The sequence below is a fragment of the Xiphophorus maculatus genome, chromosome 12 (genome assembly GCF_002775205.1).
Source record: "Xiphophorus maculatus strain JP 163 A chromosome 12, X_maculatus-5.0-male, whole genome shotgun sequence".
NCBI classification, from domain to species: Eukaryota; Metazoa; Chordata; class Actinopteri; order Cyprinodontiformes; family Poeciliidae; genus Xiphophorus; species Xiphophorus maculatus.
Window position 1 is genome coordinate 10,337,906 of NC_036454.1, and position 20,802 is coordinate 10,358,707.

At 36.8% G+C, this 20,802-nt stretch overlaps 1 protein-coding gene across 2 annotated transcripts in view; it reads right to left on the reverse strand.

Moving 5' to 3' along the window:
- LOC102224309 (rho guanine nucleotide exchange factor 28-like) overlaps positions 1-20,802 on the reverse strand; it is a 51,624-nt gene that overhangs the window by 28,449 nt on the left and 2,373 nt on the right. The window contains exons 3-10 of one of the 2 annotated variants that reach the window (XM_023343927.1): positions 17,667-17,808; positions 17,009-17,118; positions 15,961-16,147; positions 13,923-14,106; positions 12,474-12,675; positions 11,448-11,523; positions 9,457-9,500; positions 8,215-8,308 (exon numbers count right to left, since the gene is read on the reverse strand). In XM_023343927.1, the coding sequence (XP_023199695.1) occupies positions 8,215-8,308; positions 9,457-9,500; positions 11,448-11,523; positions 12,474-12,675; positions 13,923-14,106; positions 15,961-16,147; positions 17,009-17,118; positions 17,667-17,808 (1,039 nt within the window). Of the gene's footprint in view, positions 1-3,607; positions 4,082-8,214; positions 8,309-9,456; positions 9,501-11,447; positions 11,524-12,473; positions 12,676-13,922; positions 14,107-15,960; positions 16,148-17,008; positions 17,119-17,666; positions 17,809-20,802 lie in introns of those variants that run through there. The other variant, XM_023343928.1, reaches the window with a different exon arrangement.

Genomic DNA, 20,802 nt, shown 5'->3' on the forward strand with positions numbered 1-20,802 from the left:
TAAATTTCATTTAAAAGTCAGAGAAACTAACTGATAGCCCTCATGAAGTCAGTTTTCCACAGGACTGAGAAACTAGGAGCTTGCCACGCAGCTCTGAGTTCACTTTCCAATATGGCCTCCTGCATTCACAATATAGGAAAAATTAAGTTACCAAACTATTGTTAATTTCTCATGGATTGTTTCTCACAAAAACAGTGTTAAAAATTGAGTGAATTATCTATTCGTGAATATGTTTTGTGTGTTCATGGTTAAAATGGCTGCTGCCTGGTGAAGTAGTTGCTTGCAGCAAGATGGTTCTGGGTGCAACAAGTTGGCATATTCTCCATAGAGGAGGTTCTCTCTGGGTACTCCAGTTTCCTCCCACAACTCAAAAACAAGACTGTTAGGTTATTTGGTCTCTCTAAATTGTCCTTACATAATGTGTATGTGCGCATGGTTGTTCCTAGTTGACTGTGCTTTACTTAATCACAGCTAATTTGCTCATATCTACCTTGAAATAACCAATAATAAAACCAGTTATACAAATAAAACATGCATAGCTTTTGTTTTGAAAAAGTAAAACCCTTTTTTACAGTAACTGTTCTCTCACAAACATACAGTATTCTACTTCAATAATAAATAATTCAAACTACTAACAACAGAAACTATACAAATAAATATATTGCACAGTAATAATTGTAGTTCCTCAAAAAAATCTATATCAGCATGTCAAAGCTTTACAAAACCTGTAAATTGGTAGGTGATTCTTCAATGTTTACCAAACATCCTAATAAATGCAGCGTGTTTAATGTAGCTGGAGGGATGCGATAGTCAGAATAAATTGCTATGTGAGAGCTAACTCTATACAGTAGCAGCGCCATGAAAAAGAGAGCATGTAGGTCTGCACAGACAAAGACAGCAGTCACAGCCAGGTTTCCAGACCAGGGCAGTTAAACATGCAGAGAGTGACCCTTCAACTCCTGCACACCCCAGGGAGAAAGAGATGGAGTGTGCTTTGATACAAAACACTTTCTTAAGGTTTCTGTCCAGCTAAAGTGTTTATGCTGAAACCAAAAATTCCAGATAAATAAAATGATCAGTATAAACATTTGGAGCAATTCTTTTTGAGAACTAAAGAATAATTTGCTCATGTTGAAACATTACTTATGATGTAAGTTTCTTTTTAAACACCTATCTAAACCAGCAGTCACTCTGAAGACAGCTGAGAATAAAATAATAATCAAAGTTGAAAGGATTCATAACAAATGTTGAAGTATCATTTTTCATCTTTGTTTTTAAGGACATTTAAACCATTAAAATGTTGCTCACCAATATCCACAAAAATGGCTCTGAGTTATGACACCTGTGGTTGAACTTCCTGGTCCAAGCATCACATACTCATCGTGTTTATATTTGAATGCATGAAGAGATCAAGTCAGAGAGCCAGACTGAGCAGCAATCACTACTCACAGTAAAGAAACAGCCATGCAGCTGTGCACACCTGAAATCACAATTCACTTTTCATGTGTTGAAAAATAAAAATGTCTGTAAATGTTGCATCCTCTTGTGAGATTTAAATGTTTGTGCAGAGAGAGAGTGAAATATTTGCAAATGTCAGTAAGCATCACCGTGACACAGATAATCTTCCAGAGGGTTTATGGAGAAAGTTGAAGAAAAGAGCACTGGAGGTAAGCCATGACACAGCCGTGGCAGTAACAGGATCTTCCCATGCGTCTCTCTTTCCTTCCAACAAACACAGCCACTTGCATACAAGTCATAAGCTTTAAAACCACAATAGTGTATATTTGGACTATTTTAAGATCCTATGTTAGGTTTCCCATGATTCTCCCTGAAGGAAATGTTAAGTTAAAGCACACACGTGAATTTTGGTAGCAAATGACTGAATGTAAACTGTTACTTTCAATAGACGCTTGAAGAAAACTGGATTGCCATAAAAGTAAAATGCAGGATAACACACACGATCAAGCTTTCCTTTGGCACTGTGCTATAAAAGCACCACTTTTAGGCTTCTTCCACAAAACAGTGCAGCCTGAGGATGATGAACGCCACAGAGCGCTTCATCAGCCTTCGAGCGGACATCTGACATTCCCCAACGTGCTGTCAGAGATCAGGTTACATCACTGGAAAAGATGCGGCAATCTAAGTCTGACTGAGCCGCCGCTGCAGTGTAGAATGCCTGAGTGCGACAATGCGTAATGGGAACAGTTCTAATTTTAACTTTATTGTTCCACAGTGAATGGTGAAACATATATCTGCCAAGAGGGCACACAGCTGTCATCTTTAGCATACAGGAAGAAAATAACCTAAGACTAAAACGCTTTTTAAACCAGGCCACCTCTATTTGTTGTCCAGCTGACAACAAATAGAAAACTTTGTTGTAGACATAGGCTAGTAATCTCTATCAAGGTATAGAGTTTCCTAAACATTATTTTTTCAATACCACTATGATTTGCAGAAATATTGTTCCTACGATTTAAAGTCATTTTAATAAGACTCAAGTTTCTTCTGGCTGATTCTCTTCCTTACTGTTTCTGCTGCAAACTGCCAATAAAATGGATAGAAGTCTCCACACTGTTCCCTCTATTACAAGAAAGCAAAATTTGGAGTTTTAAAATCATTTTCATGGTGTAAAAACTAAATATACTCTGTATTGTCGTTTTAAAACTACACTTTGCAAGCCCTGGTCAGCATCTCTGTTGAACAACCAGCTGCAAGCTGCCTACTCAGGCAAATGCTTTGACTGATTGACAGACTAATGTCAACTTTTTACTCTACAAAGAGCCAAACAGAAAAGGGTAAAATATTAATTTAAAAAGATTACGTAAAGATTCCATCCCAGATTGACTGCTTTTACTAGTCTATCTGTGATTGTGATTGTGATAAGTGATTGTTCACTTCATAGTACTAAAACAGCATCACTTTACTTCATCGCAGCTGATTCTGGACTTCTTTCAGTTCCCCTTGGTCTAAGTTTATCCTTTCATGCCACTTCACATAATGTCCTCATTGACAGATATGTTTGTGTTACTAACACACTCTTCAAATACTTTAAATCATATCTCTTGGACTAAACAAAACATGAACAGTCATGGCTTGTAAACTGAAGGAGCATTAATCATCGCATTTATTAAAGTAACAAAGGTTTAAGGCTGTAAAGGTATGAGCTCCTTTTCAGTTCATCAACAGATAAGAGTACATAACCAGCCAATAATAACTTGTTAAGGTTTGTATTTGTCTTTCACTGAGGATAGCAAGGGTTCTTCCTGGATTTTTTCTTTGGTTTATATCAAATGAACGATAAATAAATAGTATAGGTATGATTATTATACCAATAATGATTAGCATATTCTTTCTGCAGTAGTAGAAATTGTTGTCACTTTTCTGTTATAATTAAACCAGTTACATCATGCTGTATATTTTTGTTTTCCATATTTGTCAGCTTCTAAATATTGTGAAGCTGTTGTATTTTTGGTCGAGTGTGTCATGCTGTGAGAATGTCCTATGCCTAGTCCACTGTACGTATTTGAAAATGTCATAAAAAATATTCAAGACATTTTATCTGTACGTTTAAATGTAATAGTTTTTAAATAAACTGACATCCTGTTACCTTTTTTCCGGCATATCCTCATCTTGGGAAACGAAGGCCAGGAGTAGTTGAAAGGAGAGTCTGAGTCAGAATCCATGACTTTTGATGTGAAAGAAAAAACCTTCATCCAAACAGCTCAGAGAGTCCCAAACATAAACGAGTGGTGCCTCATTTTACATCCATTCCCCACATGGCTGAACAGGCTCCAGACAAGCTGCGGCTCTCACTCTTGTTTTTCCAGAGCCCCGCTGTAGAGTCTGACACTTCAAGAGTGGGCCAGCATGTTCCCCTCTGTCTCCTCTAACCACCCCTCCCCCTAAAATCCTCGCCTCCCCCCTGCCTCAACCCGTCCAACAAAGCTAGGAAACAACTTTTTCATCTGTAGCCTCGTTTTTATTCTCTAATAACTTGCTGCTGCCTTTCAGTTTGTCTCAACTCTGCGTCCATGTTCTTTAACCCAGTCACTCAAGGATTGTGCTCAGTAGTGAGTGAGTGAGTGAGTGGGGAAGATATCAGCACATACTGACAGCAGAAGGGGGAGGAGGGTCTTGACTCACTGAAGAGTGACTGAAGGAAGGAGTGAAGCAGAGAGAGAAAACGAGAGAGAAAGTTGAACATAGGAGTGACTTCAATCTGCAGAAAAAAATGCGACAGGCAGCTCCAGACATGGGAGAAATCATCAACCCACTGAGTTCGTGATCGTCTCAAAGACAAGCCGCTCTGCAGCTGAGTCCAAACATGCCACATCCGAAGAGAGTTCCCCTCTAGCAGTAAACCTTCTCGTTCTTTATATTTTAGCATGTCAAAGTTGAGATGGGGGTGGGGAGGGGGACTGCCAGGTCAGCAGCCTCACCATGGAGACAGCAGTGAGAGCCGCTGCTGTTTTCTTCTTCCACGTTGCTGCTCTCCTACTTTTTCCTCTTGCTGACGACCTGCAGGGGCACGAACAGCGCAGCAACCCAGAGGCAAGTAAAAATCCTCCAAATGGGCTGGTTAAAAAGAGTTTAAGAGAGAAATTGGACAATGGTTCTGCAGAAAGAGGCCAAACGCATGTTTATGAATGCACATAAATTTAAGAATGTGATAAAAAAAGGACAGGAAGGGTTGAGTAGGGAGAGTATCTGCTGAGAAGAGAGAAAGAGCCACACTGTGGCTGCAGAAAAAAGTTGTGTGTGTGCGTGTGTATGGAGAAGGCTGCTGGAGGATGTTGGCACTGTACTGGTGCACATTAATGCTGGCCTTTGTGGGGTCTGTGTGAGGTTTAATCCTTTTTTCCAGTCTCCAATTAGATCCCTCGGCTGGGGTCGAGGAGATGGAGGAGGGGGGCTGATCTTGTTGGGGCTCCCAGCATTGCACTTATCGTTTCTTGTCACTTCACCAAACTATCCCTATCATAAATCCCTTTACTGTTGCTCTGTGTCTTTTCCCTGCAGCTTTAAAACTCCTTCACTCTCCTCGCCTATGGGGATTTCAATGAGAGGCTGGAAAACTGCATTCAGAAAAATCCTTGGCAACCCCCATTCAGCCACAAACACCTCTGCTAAAAAAAAAAAACACCAAAAAAACTCTCCTTTGCCCCCTTTTAAAATCATTCTTCCCTTCTGTGTTTTTTGTTTTTTCTCACACAAAATCATTTCCATATTCAAAGCTTCTCTCTTCATTTAGCTGTGAAGAGCCTCTCTTTAAACTCACATTAAACACAGACGTATACAGTGGATGTTTTTGATATGGGCAACATAACTACTCAGGGGGTTGCAAGAGGAAAATATTATAAACATGAATGGATAAAGGGAGGGCTTCTTAACTAAAATATAGACTAACAGGTCTGTGGCAGCAAGAAATCAAAAAACAAATGTTCTGAATTTGTTTTTTAGATTGTGTCTCTCAATTAAGATGTACTGTACCTACAAGGAAAATTATGACCTCTCCATTCTTTGTAAGTGGGAATATGTGAAAAATTGATCATGTGTCAAATACTTATTTTCCCCAATGCAGGCAACTTGCAGTTAAATGCCTTGCCCAAGCGTACATTTACATGGGGCAACAGGAAGCTGCAATCAAACCTACCACTGCAATATTACTACTCTTCCGACTGAGATATAGTCGCCCCAATATTTTTGAAGCACCAGCATCATGTTTTACGTAAATATATTATGCATTAACCTCAATCCGAAAACATTCAGCTAAAAGCGAAAACACTAGAGCTAACGTTAGACACAACAGCCTTTGTTCAGGTTCAGAGCAAAACCATCTAAAATCTGAGGTGGCTTATTAACACTACCTACAGTATATGTCTATTTACTGGATAAGATATCACACCAATAGTGTTAGAAAGAGAAAAACCTGCTACTATTAAATATTGTTGTACATACATGCGATACAGTGCTAAAGATATGATCAATTGTGATCAATGACAAAGCTTCTAATTTTTTTTATTACTCAGGGGGTTGCTAACTTCTAAAATATTTTAATCATAAATATACACAAGTTCATTTGCTAATTTGTTTTTTAAATTGATTGGAATGGTCAAAAACCCATTGTGTCTTCCGTCTATAAACTTTAATGAATTCATATGTATTTTTAATATATACTTGAACACTTGTAAACAGTATGGCCTTGTTAATGAAGTTACAGTAAGCTGAGTGGGTGAGAAGAAGGATGACATCAGGAAGACAGGGGGAACATGACAAGTACCTTCCAAATACCACATCCCATGCTGAGACCCCGGCTGCACAGATTCTATCTGTCTACCTGATGACGCATACGTGCCAGTCAAACACCATACTGCATGTGTCAACAAGCAGATGCACTCGCAATGTAAGGCTCAATAGTTTGCTAAATATGTAAGGTCAGCCACTCATGATGCCCGGCAGCTCCAGAATGCCTAATGAAAAACTTAATGTCTTCAAAGCTCAAAGAAGTGGATGATATTAAAGGAGACACCACATTTTATTCCAGTTACATTTTTAGGGAGCTGAATGAGGTCAGTATTCACAAAAATACTTATATTTACAAAAAATATGCTAATTTAACCAATAAATACACATGAACTCGCAGGACCAGGAACAGGAAAAACTGCACCACCTAGAGAGTGTTGTAGTCCAGTTCCAAGTATTATTAACTTGTAACCACAACATTCTTACACTAAGGCATCAGTCTTCTCTGCAGCAATCAAGACAATTATTAACCCACAGGATGTTCCCAGTTTAAAGACCTTAGTTTTATTATCCAAAAGCTGCTTAGAGAAAAACCACACTCAAGCTTCTAGCATGCTATTCTAGTCCAGGATACTCAAACTTTTTAGTACCAACACAGTAAAAAATTAATTTATTGAAATTACCACCACACTGATGGACTTATTAAACAGTGGTATAACAGGACTTGGACCTTATCAGTTTGCCATTTCGTGCCTTCGTAGATTTGGTTGTTTCCCATTGAAGCACTATTCAATGGGACGTTTGATACCTTCCTCTGATAAGCAACAATTTTAAGTAGTTTTTTTTATATTCTTCTCATTTGCTACTGTGAGAAAATGATTACATCAATCCAATAAATAACGCATACCAGCAGGACATTTCCTAAATTTACTCCAATTGGATCAGGGTCCCATAATCTGTAATATTTTATGGGACAACTGGCTCAAACAAGAATTAGAACCAAAACAAATACAAACAGGAAGCAGTAAAAAACATTATTCAGTAGAAAACATTATTCAACTGACATAAATTACATCAGATCTCCAGCTTTTTATATTTAGTTTAATCCCTATTAACCATAACATTAAATGGTGAAAGGGTAGAGCTGTTTAATGAGAAAAACAGAACAAAACCACAACTTTTTCTGCTGACAGTAAAAACATGCAGACTGTTTAATTCATACCCTGCCATTCACAGTATTAGCTCATTAGCATTTTAAATCTCTTAATATTTCTTAGAGGACTTTATGCTATTTTAAACTTGTTTTGAAGGATAAAAAATAAATAAAACTTGTTCTTCAAATCAAAGTCTTCAATATGGCACCAATCTCTAAAGTTGGAACATTGATTTAGAGTCTGAATGCAAATATTTGGTAATGTTGCTGCTTTACGTCTATTACACAATTAATTTGTCCAATTTAGTTTGTCAATACTTGATATCAAAACTTCCTCTGACAACCATTAAGTTATTTGCACCACAGTTTTAAAATGCTGTGTCTAGTTTTTTCCTGCTTATCAGAAATCAGGTGGCTCAACATCTTCTTTGCCCATCGCATCAAATTTAACGACTTCTTCTTGGTAGCACCATAACTATAAACATAGAGTAGCAAGATTCCAAAATCTCTAAAGGTCGGAAGGAAAAACCTATTAGCTGGCCTGAAATGTGATCCCAATGTCAGCTGGGAATGTAGTTAGTCATGGTTGACGATTAATGCTAAGCTCCAAGTTTTGGTTAAAAAAAAAAAAGAAGTAAATGTTTCCTCCTTTAATGATTAAAAGACATGTTAATAACATCCTACGAATAAACCAGCAATGATTTGTTTAAATCAGCACAAAGCCTGATCTCTTGCAGAAGCACAAGTAGCTCAAGAATTAAAGCCAAATCATAAAGAAAAGACAACACTTGTGCTAAAGGAAACCTTAAGGTATTTACCAGAGTCAGAGTGTGAAGGATCGTCCTCTTCGTCCTCCTCATTCAGGGCAAAAATCAACGGCTCCTCGCAGTCCTCAGCGAAGAAGTTGAGAACCTTTTGGTGGAACAACAAGCACGTTTACTCAGGGAAACCTTTTGCCTCAAGCATACCAGAAAGCACAAGAAGAACTAAGCACAAAAACACAAGTGTTTGGTCATCGCCTGGCCGTGTGAGAGAAATCAATTAGTTAACCATCTGTATCACATAAAACAGGTTCCATTGGATGACCAGAGTCATGTGTCACACCTGTCAAAACCTTAAACACACATCCAACCTGCTTAACAAAGCCAGCTTTTCTTTACTGTGTGCAAGGTGCCAACTCCAACACCTCAACAATAAGAGACGCAATAAAGAGCATAGCGGCACAGCCACTTTGCCACTTTGCCGCAAAGCTGGTACAGATGTTTATCAAACCTCCATTCAGAGGAGGATTTAAAAGAATGAGAAAAATACACAATGCTAGGAAAAAATATTCATCTTCTCACAAATTTCTTTGATTTTTTTTTCTTTCTTTGTCAGACTTAGATGTTTTAGTTTATTAAACAATTTTTATTATCAGACCAAGGTAACCTCATAACTATCTGAAAGAACTTAGGCATATGTAAAAAAGAAAGGAATGGTCTCACACTTGCCTAAAACGAATTCATGAAATGTTCTGGAAATATTTTGTGGACTCCTGAGACAAAGATAAAACTATTTGGAAGGTCTTTACATGAGATCTGACACAAAACTAAAAAGAAAAAGAACATCCTACCATTAGACATAATGGTGACAGTGTGATGGTCTGGGTTTGCTGTGCTGCTGTGGGATCTGAACAATTTGCCATAATGAATGGAACAATAAATTCTGCTCTGCATCTCATTTGCATCTGGATTATAGTACGAACAACGAATCAGAGCAACACCAGCAGGTTCCCCTCTAAATGGCTCAAACAAATCCAGCTCAAAGTTTTGGAATGGCCTAGTCAAACTGTGACCTTCAGGTTCTCGAGATTGGGATGTTGTGGCATGTCAAATGTAGCTGAGTCCACGGTTTTCTTTACAAACTCAGATTATTTTAGTATTTTGTTTGATAATCTGAAACATTTAAGCTTGACAGTAGCAAAAGAACAGACAAATTCAGCAATGGGGGCAAAGACTTTCTCATGGCTCTGTCACCGTGAGTCTTTTCTTAATGCCATCTGGTCTGCATCATATACTCACATTTTCATCAGCAGAATTTTCTTCGTTCATGTCAGCATACAGAGCTGAAAGATGAAGCCATACAAAAGCCGTTAAACTTCAAAAAGAAATTCCAGCAAGCACACATGTTAGTCAGTTTTTTAATGATAGCATGTAAAATCTGATATTTGTTTTCTTTGCGTCACCTCAGGGAATTTCTACTGTGCAACCTTCTTCTTTTCCCCTTTTTACTACCATGTGCATCTCAGACCAAAGACAGAGGTATATAATTGCTTACCAGACACAAAGCATCAACAGACAGTGTTTGGCTGGTTTGATTTATGAGGTAGAGCCAAAGTAAAAATGTAAAGTAGAGAAAGGTCAAGAGAGAAAACAAAATAGCTTGAAGACGCCTGGGAAAGGGAGAAAGTAACAGCTTAAGAATGTAAAAAATTCTAAAAGCTTTTCAAAAACCTGAATGTTTTTCCTCTTCCAATTTGTGACATAAGGAAGTAGAGGCCCTATGGCACAGTAGTGATATACATCAGTGATATCTATTGTTTAGATAACACAAGAACAAATGCACAATAAAAGGATGAAAGAGACTAAGGGAATACACCAGAAATAATGTCTGCATTTCTCTTCTATTAGTCATCCTGTCATTACTGTGGCTTTTGGTCTGTTTGTTAGTCACTGTATGAAACTTCTCCCATAAAAATATGTACTGAAACAAATTATGAGACTTTTCCTCCAGCGCCTCCTGCAGGCCAGATTTGATCTCATTCAGTGCAGTATGTTTACATCCATATTAAAACATTGACACGCCAAACTCACTGGCACAAATTCACAATTAATTTAAAGCAAATAATGTATCATTTCCGAAAGCAATACTATGCTATACCAATAAGAGTGTTGAGAAACTTTAAAAACAGTAATCCATGATGACCTGTTCTTGCTTTCCTTGATATTACTTATGATATCATACTGACACCAATGACTCTTAGCCACTCTTGAAAATGGGAAAGACAAGAGGACATGTAATTTAAGTAATAGAGACAGTTGTTGAGCTACATAAATATCTAAACTTGCCCCTAACTTGAGACAGAGTAATACATAAAAGGTATAAAACAACTAAACGGTGAAAAGACTGATGTTTATATTTTGATGTTATATTATAACATCAAAAACATTTGATGTTTTTGGAAAAAAACATCAAATGTTTTTTTTCTGGATTTAGTTTTGTTATACACGGTTGGACCATTTGCTTTGATTATTGGTCACAGTTCTGTTTTTCAACCTTAAAAATAAAACCAGTAAAAAGGTTTTACTGGTTTTACTGGTTAGCTAAAACCAGTTAGCTAAAACCAGTAAAACCTTTTTACTGGTTTTAGCTAACCAGTAAAAAGGTTAGAGGCAGAAAGGCTATCAGAGGCAGAAAAAAATAGTTTTAAAATATTTTTCAAAATATAAAAATGTGGCCGTAGCTTTTTCAAATGATGATGTGAAACAAAGATTAAATAAAATATTTGAATAAATAAATTATCTATTCATAGAGAAATTTTTAATTTTATATAAACTACCAAAATCAAGTCACATTTTTCCCTTTTGAGAGACTTTTGCAGTACTTCATCTCCCCACTAGATGGTAGTCTGTTCCTGTTAACAATCGGGTGAAAACATTGCGCCCTAACTCCTCTCGCCATTCTCCAATGACACATGCATCACTAATTTCTTGATATTTTCATTTCAGACACCCAGTTTTTATGGTACTCTTTTCACAACTAAGAAAGTAGAGGGAAAGTGTTGGTTGCTGGTAACAAAGTACCTAAAGATCAAATTCACCAATGCGTATAAAAAGTTTTGGTATTTGACTAAAAATGAGAGGAAGAGTCAACAAAGCTCAGTGTTTGAGAAAGCGCAAAAATAATACTGGTTAAAACCACTTTAAATATTGCAAGAATGTCAGAGTTTGAAAGCCAGTAATGATATAAGACCCTTTCAGTATTTTTTCATAGAAACAGTTAGAGTTTATACCGGTGTCTGCAGGATCATCCACAAGTTCTTCCTTCTCTGTTATGGTTTCTACCCGCTCCCTTCTGAGCGCTTTGATCTGCAGAATGGAAAGTAATGATGGAGGAAAAAATATGCAGTAAACTAAACAAATAAAATATGTGCTTGTGTTTTTCATTAGAATAGAATCGAATCGAATGGATTAGATCACTATTTGAACTGATACATTTTAGTTAGGTGCACTGATAGTCTTGTGCGTTTCTCCAACTCAAGAATTGTAGAGGTTTATGAAAAGATAATAAATAAATAAATAAATAAATAAATAAATAAATAAATAAATAAATAAAAGATAAAATGGACACATTAAAAACAGATAAGATGCATTTAAAAAACATTAAGCTTCTGTGTATAAATAAATAAACGGTAATTGGTATTGCACATTAAAATTATCTAACTGCAGTTCAAATGTTGCACACAGATCATTTTTTGTGTTGCAGCAATGAATGGTGCCATCTTTAATTAAAATTGAATTAAATAATATTACAATATTGAATTTTGATATGAATATTTTGGATTGGACAAATTTAAAGAAATAAAATATTACTCCTGCATGTAAGAGTTTGTTGGGGTTTTTTTCACCATCAAGCACAAAAAAATACTGACAAGAATAGTTCAAAGAAATATTGAAAAAAAAGAAAGTGTGCATCAACCACCTTCATCTTTGTTCATTGAAATCCACCCAAAATGTTCTTAAATCTTTTTGTTAATGAAGCAAACTCTTGCAAGTATCAGACCTGCAACAGCTTGTAAATGTCTACAAGCACTAACGTTTTTTTTGTTTTTTTTTTGTTATTTTCAGATCTAGACTTACTTAGCTAACACAAATAAACAAGTTAAAATATAATTTAGTATTTTCCTGGTATGATTAACAAGAATTTGCTTATTAAGCTTTTTAAATACATTTTAATTTATCTATAATTCAAAAAAATGTGAATAAGCATCCTCTCAGGGGCAAAAGTGCAGGGCTTTTTGGACCTTACTATTCCTTACCTCCCTGAGGAAGTTCTCATCTCTGAGCCTGTTTCTGAGCAGGAGGATATCAGCGTACCGACTCTCCACTGAACTCCATCTCAGGTTTTGTCGAACGGACAGAGTCAGGTTCCCGGTGTCATGGCAAAACCGCAGCAATCGGGACCGATCTGCCCATACTTGCGTCAGACCTGCTGGAGGAGTGGCGAGGGGGTTGGGTGGGCTGCAACGGGTCAAGATGATACAATTTTTCAAAAAAGTAAATCAAGAGAAATTAAACTGTTAAAAATTTATTGACATAATATAGAAAAAAATATAGATAATAGTTAAACACATAAATTAGGGGATGATCCAATTCAACCTTAGGTATCAGCTCAGTTTCCCAATTAGGTTTTTTGGAAATGAGCCTGTCAAACTACTGATCCCTATTGTTGCCTTACAGAGTTTGATGAATAAAAACATAAAACATGTGAATCAAATGGCCTTATTAAAAAACGAGATGTCCCAAATCCACACTTATTCATGTGCTTATTTATGTTACTCGCATCAGTCACATGTCAGATGTCATGTGAACTACATGTTTATTTTTCACGAAATACATGGTTTTAACGTAATTTTTACAGGTAAAATACATGGGATTTTCGGTAAGAACTGCCTGTGATTTTTCAGATCCAATCCCAGAAATCTGCAAAGCTGGAAGAAAAAATTCAGCTTTTATTCATAAACATACCAGTATTACATATCCTGTAATACTATAAAATGAAGCCTAGGCGCAAATTCAAACTGGAAGACTCTTTTATCCCCACCGGGACCCGTTAATTGAAGCGACCTGCCCACAATCGTCGACCTATCAACGCCGGACCAAGCCACGTCACGTCCAATCACCGATCAAGTCCCAGCTGATAAGGACCTTCATTCATGGCGTCCTTCGCTCTCCAGCCGAGCTCAACCCACCACCACCCCTTCTCCTCCACTCGCCCGGTCCTGAGGCCCGCACCCTTCTTCAACCTCCACCACCAGTGCCGGGCCCTGGGGGGATGACGTTCCTAACAGCATCGGGGATGCTCATCTGAAGCCTATCGCTAACGCTGCGATAACTGTTATCCCCAGCCGGGGCCCGAGCGCCAAAGACTTTAAATTCTGTTTGTCAATAAACTCTTCTAATTGTCTTCCTATCTCCGTCTGAGTCTCTCCAGATTGAATAGGGCTGCACACATTATTTTGTTCATCTAAAGATTCTGAGATTGTCAGAAAAAATCCAAATAAAAGATCCCTGTCTTGTGGAAGGTAGAAGGATGGTCAAAAAATCCCCATAAACTAAATCTTATGGAAAGGTGGGATGTTACAAATGACCAACTGAAGCTCTGCATTCCAATTGAAAGCTCTATGTTGAACATATTCTCTTTAGCAAAACAATTTGTTTTTTGTCATATCGTTTCGAAGAACTCCTTGTAGAATCGAATTTCTTACTTTGTGAGCAGCTCCAGGAGCTCAGTGTTGCCTGTGGTCTGTGCCAGCTGCAGCGGTGTGACTCCCTCTTCGTTAGGGAGACTGACAGCCATCAAACCCCCCGGCTGGCAAAGCAGCAGCTCTGCAAGCCGATAAAAACCCCACCGCACAGCCAGGTGGAGGGGACACTCTCTGGGAATGCGTTCTGGAGAAAAGAGAAACGGATACAACATTAAAAAAATGTCTGCCATTACAATATGCAGAAAAAAGGCACAAGCAAGAAAGAAAAGGAATAAGAAAAGAATGAGAAGAGAAAAATGATTGGCTATTACAGAATGTGAATGCATCCATTCTAGGTTATAATCAGTATAATCCAATTTAGGGCTATAAAAACTGAACACTAAGTGAGGACAGATTATCTCTTAGCAGATGAGCGTCATTTCCGAAATCTAATTAGCTGAAAACAAACTGCTAATACTGAGCATGTGCAGTTTCATTTAGGTTCTTTGGTGCTCTAAATTATCCCAAAATATTTAATTCCTGAAAATTTTTTCCATTTGTAGCATTGCTTAAAAGCCCAACTATTCAGACACCGGTCATAGACGGATATTGTCATTATGGGAGCAAGAAATCAGAAGAGGAACTTTTTAAAAAGTTAAGTCTCACAGGGAATGCTTTGATTTGTTACACATGCTGACTAGTGATGGGTATGCAGTTAAATGATTACATTTATAAAAAGGTCAGACGATACAAGAGATGGGACCAAATCATTGTTTTGCAAGTCACTAGTAAGTCCCAAGTCTTCCCACCCAAGCACAGTCCCAGGTAAAGACATGTAGTCAGTGCATGCAGAACCTGCATCAAAAGCAAGTTGTGAATTTTGAATCTTAAACTGGATATTTGAAAACAAATATATAATTTAATAACAATATAATAATAAATATTTTAAAAATATATAAATTAATAATAATTTATTCATAAATCCTGATTCATTTATAACTAATACATACATTCTACCTAATAAACATCAACATAAAAATTTGTGCGGATGTCTTTGTTCTAAATGTTATACCAAATAAACAAAACAGCTATTTAATTTAGATAAGAATGAGAAAACTGACCCACATAAAAGACAAATGTTTTCACACAAACTAAAACTATCTCAATTTGACCTAATTCAACACTACAATCTGCTTCTGAAATCTTTCAAAAGCAACATCAGGTCATGAAAATAACTGACTAACTTTTTTATGCTACTAATTAAACAAACAGATCAACTAAAGCAACTAATTACATCAGAATTGTTTACTGTATTATGTTTAATTGTGTAAAGCACTGTCATCTGCCTCGTTGCTGAAAAGCGATGTAAAAATAAACTTGAAAAAAAAAAGAGTTAATCCCAGTAATTTATAAAATGTAGACAATACAGTGACATCATGAGTACTGCTGTCCACCTCACTGCAGACATTCAGAGGGAGACAATGCAATGAAACAGGCTCCCATAACAACATTAACCAGTAAAATTATGTAGGTGGCCTTAGACAAGCTCTCGGATCACACAAACAGTTGGTGGCAGCTGGTAAGCAACAGTTGGCACCAACGTACAGGAACCTTGCATGCACACACTCACTGACCTTCAGATTACTGAGCTGTGCATGTGGTTACTTCCCAATGGAAAGGTTCTATTAACACCATAACACACTGCTTAATTGGCTTTGATGACCAAAGCACACATGTGACTATGTTCACTTCCGATTTCAACCCTTTGAGCTCAGAAAATAGAAATAATAGCAGCAGGGAGTAAATTGGAGGACAGAAGGGTTGAAGAGTTCACTTTTACTGCAAGGTGCTGGATTTGATTTCTCTCTGCAGAACATTTTAAGCAAATCATGATGAATTCAAATCAAATTTGACGTTCCAAAAAAGTTATTCACTTGAATTTTAATATTTCTGATTAATTCTGCTTTAGATAATCCATAAAAAAAGACAGCCTTCCATTATTTCAACAATGCCAAGATTTGCATACACACTATAATATGGTGTGCAGTCCTGCTTTTACCATCTCCATGGTGGCTGCCCAGTACATTCCAATTTGGAGGAATGTCCAGGTTGGCCATGGCGAGGGCCACTTTGCGATCCATAGCCCACCGAGAGCTCTCCTGGCGGAGGCTGAAGAGGCTGCTCAGCTCCTTGTGATCCGTGACATTCAGACAATGTCCGTGAATTATGATATGCTCTGCCAAGTCCTGAGAATAAATCAATCGTCAAGGAGGATAAAATCAGTACATGAAAGGAGAAAACTCAAGCAATCCTTTTTTATCTTGTTTCGATGCTTTTAAAAAAAACTACTAGCGTGATACTTGCCAATCTGCACTCAAATGTTTTTGGATAATCCTGATCTCAGCCATGTGAGAAAAAGTAGAAAGCCTTAAAAAGCCTTTGTGCTTTTCTAAGACAATATTTCAAATACAATAACTGAAGTAAAGACCTTTAACATTAAAGTAAAATGTTATGGAAAATGTCTAATGAGGAATAAATAAGGACATTCCATCATTTATTCTGACATAAAATGTATACAATTACACAGAGGTGTATCAGATCAGGTACACATGATTGAATATTGTTACAGGATTTTAAAGGTCTTTTGCTGTTTAAAGTTCATAAATTTGGTCAGGAAAACTGTTGATTTGCCGTCATGATAAGCTCTACTGTCGGGAAGAAGCTGTACCATGGCAGAAACCAAAGGGGAGAGGGTAAGCAGAGCATACATAAGCATGATTAACAGCCTCCTCCTGGCTTTGATTGGTTGTTTCTTGCACATAGCACTGGGAGCATTGGGAGAAGGCAAAGAAGATAGATTTTTTTCACAGATTATCTGTCTCATACCATACTGTCACAATGTAGTGACAGTTTTAACAAATACGTAAAAAACGTTTTTTTATATAAAAGCTACATACTGCAACTTTTAAGAAACAATATTTTTGCAAAGCTAAACCTTATCTGGGGAAAAAGAATGTGAGGCTCATAAGAACATGCATTATTCTTTTAAAAGGACATTTTAAAAGAATAATGCAGCACTTCAGGTGACATAAATAAAATCCACTTACCTGAGCATCATCCTGTACGTACTCTAATGAAGCCCCGCCCAACCAGGTGAGCTGCATGGATTCAGAGCATAGATAGGCTTGCACAGACACCTCCTCTGGCAGATTGTGTCCTAAAGAAGCAATAGGACTAACTTTAGACTGACTTATTTAAGTCTGATCAAAATAAATGTATTTTATTTTCCTATGTGACATGAGGCACTGGCTTCAATTAAAATACAAACAAATTCCATTAAATCAATAGTTGGTATAAATAAATCTGATAAAAAAACACTTCTTAATCTCATGCTATGCTAAGTAGACACTGTCAGGATTGATGAATTTTCAGCCAAAGATGGTCAGGAGATTATTAGGTAAGAAAAAAGAGAAACAACTGAATGGCATTATGGTCAAATTAATTGACCAAAATTGACATGAATTGTTATAAATTCATGTCAAATGTCTGTAAACCTGTAAAAAATTCTGTATTTTGTTATAAGTGATTTTTTTTTTTTTTTTAAAGAGTTAAAAGAGTTACTTTTGCAGAGGTGCTCTAGAAATGTACCGATGTTTTCCACAGGGCAGATAAGATAAATCAACTGTTCCCACTACTTTTGTTTCAAGAAAACAAATGGAAATAAACCTTTATGTTAAAAAAGACATGCAAAAACAGAATGCATACCTGGCACAATAAAGTAGAGCATGACATCGTTTTGAGCCCGGGTTACATGGACCAGCGTGGATCCCTCCAGAACAACATAGACTTCAGCATGCTCTGGCACCGTTTCTAACCCCTCCAGCAATGCAAATACCTTAGCCTCACCCTGAGATAAAGAAAGGTGAGAATAGTTGAGAGAAAAATAAAGAAGAAAGATGATAAACAGACAAAAACTGATCTTCTCGCAGAGTATGCAGGCTCATTTTAAGCTTTGACTTCTGTAGGATTCTACAGATTTATAAAGTACACCAAATCCCCCAATAGCGCTCCTTGAGGGTACAATAAAGAATCCCCCCTCAATAAAAAAAGGAATGCATCATGTGTCTGATGTAAAGACCTGCCCTGATCCCAACAGGCAAGAATAATTCTAACTTCTCATGTGAAGCAGCACAAAAAAGTACACAACTTTTCATTTTTTCATAGTAGTACATCGCAATGTAATTTCAGGCACCTAATAAAGTTTCTGCCTGCTTTAAATGTCGAAGTCCATGTATGATGTATCAATCACAATGAAGAGAGTCCTGTTTATTGCACGTTAAATGCAAATAATCTGTCCCCAGACACTTTCTTGGGAATGAAGTGGCCACTGAAATATAATAAATGAATTTTCATGTTCAAGAAAATAGTTTGTGATTATTCTAGGCTTGTCATATGATGAATTAGTTATCAGAAGATGTATACAATATGGTCACAAATGAATGAACATCGTCAGCAACTTCGGGTGGCATTTTAATAAGGAGTCCATGGACTCCCAAACAAACTCCCACCACACTGTAATACGATCACAACCAACTAAAACTGTTGGCATAAAGCAGAATCAATGCATTCATCCTGTTTAAGCTCAATCCTGGCCATACCACGTGAATGCTAAAGATGAACTTGACATACATCCTAAGGAAAAATATTTTCCCATTCTCATCTGTCATCAATAAGGTATTTTCTTCACACAACTGCCAAGCATTGGATATTTCTCTCATTTTCTGATCATTAACTCTAAACCTAGAAGATGGTTCTGAAAATCCCAGACCAACAACCATACCGTGTTCAGTCATTTTAATTTCTTTCTTTTCCATCCTGATGCTCAATTTGAGCTTCTGCAAGTTGTCTTCATGACTGTCCAAATACATTAAGTTGCTGTCATGACAGTGGCTGACTCTGAATTTGTTTCAACAAGCAATTAAACAGATGATCATAATTAAATGAGTGTACTTTTGCTTTTAGCTTTAGTCATTCAATGGATTTCTGGGCCATTAGCCATTTCACAGATTAGCCACATTCTAAAAGTCATAAAGAAACAGAAATCAATTTGTCCACCTCAAGTGTCCTAAATAGAGCAGAGTATTGAGGCCACAAGACGAGCTGTGTGGGTTATTCTTGGAAACGTATCAAACAACTGACTCAGGCTGGAGCCAAAGAAACAAGCTGAAGGAAAAGGACTCGGCCAATACGTTGAATATAAATGATCATTGATATGAGGAGATTTTTATGCTCATTTTCTCATTGAAATTCTATTAGCCTTGCTCAACAGATGACCTAATTTTGTAATGGAATTAACTGAGATGTTTTTCAATCTCAGAGACTGGGTAATTATGTCTCTGTTTCTCTCTACCTCCTTGACCTGATTGCAAAAGGTTGTGGAAGGACGGTTGAAGAAATCACAATAAAATTTGAAAAACAAAGCCAAGCTCAATAAAAATCTAATCACATCTACAGGCAACTGTGTTTGGTGGTTTGCAAATATTTAAATTGTTTACAATATATTCAATGTAAACATCCTTAATATATTAGAAACTACAACCACATTGTGTAAGTATATGCAGTCACGTTATGGAGAACAAATAAAATGTGCAAAACATTTCATACAATTTGAAGTTCGAAGAAGGAAAGCTGTGGGACTAAGTGATATCCAGTGTAAAAGGATATCACTTTTATATGTTTAAAATAAAAATAAAATGAATAATAAATAAAATAATAATAAAATTTGCCATTCTGTAATAAATTAAAATCAACCACTTAAATGTTTTCAGATTTCACATAATAGGGATCTTTTCCAAACAAAAAAGACAACTTGACCAGCGTCTCACGCAGAGAAAAGACATAAGTAAAAGAAAAACTTATCTGATCTGACAAATCAGATAAGTCAGACTGTACTAAAAACTACAGTCTGTGTGCAATGATGTCAGTGCAGTCTTATGCAAATGACACGACTGGCAAAAGTGTAATGACACTGAAAGCTGAGTCCTTTAGACCTGGGTTTGAACTGCCTCTTTTTTCCAGATGGTGCTAAGAGTTTAAAAGGTAAAATGTTATGCATGTATAGATTGGAAGCATTGTAAAAAGAACAATTAAACTAATATAAAGCTACCTGTTTTAGGCAAGCGAGAATGCAAAAAAACAGCTAATTCTCTACAGCTGATGTGAAAATGAAGGAGCAAACATTTTTAGCAAAATGTTGCTCTCAAAGCACTTTTTGAATGAACATTCAACATTTCTAAAGTTGGTGAAAAGTTCCTGCCTTCTGCAAGATAAATCCCAAAAAGCTGTTCAAATTCACAGTTTTTGTTCACTGAGAACAAAGTGTTGAAATAAATGTCTACAGATCAGAGGTCTCTGACTTCCCAAAATGGTCAATCTTCCCCTCCATTAATGTTTAATATTCTCTAGGTAACATTTAATCAAACTAAACAAAAACATTATGTTGAAAACAAGTCAGCTTTATTTAAACTGAAAACAGTGTGAGGAATGGATTTCCTGTTTGATGTTCAAGGAACCTTCAGCGCTTAGTGTTTGCTTACATTGTCAAGATCCCCAACCTGAAAGCACTGAAATGTATTTGACTACACTGTTTGACTTATATCACACATGACAGAACCATTTACATGTTCACCACTTGAAACTCCACAAACTAATTGTAGAGCAAACACAAGCATTATTCTTTTATTTTTACCGTAATTATAGGGTTACTGATTTACCAGCAATATAAACATTTGCCAGTATGCAAACATTAAACTGATGGGTTAGACTGTTTTACATTTTGTGTTTTGAAGTTTTGATTTAGTGTTGAAATAATCCAATGGCCGACCACAGATGTTCTTAAATC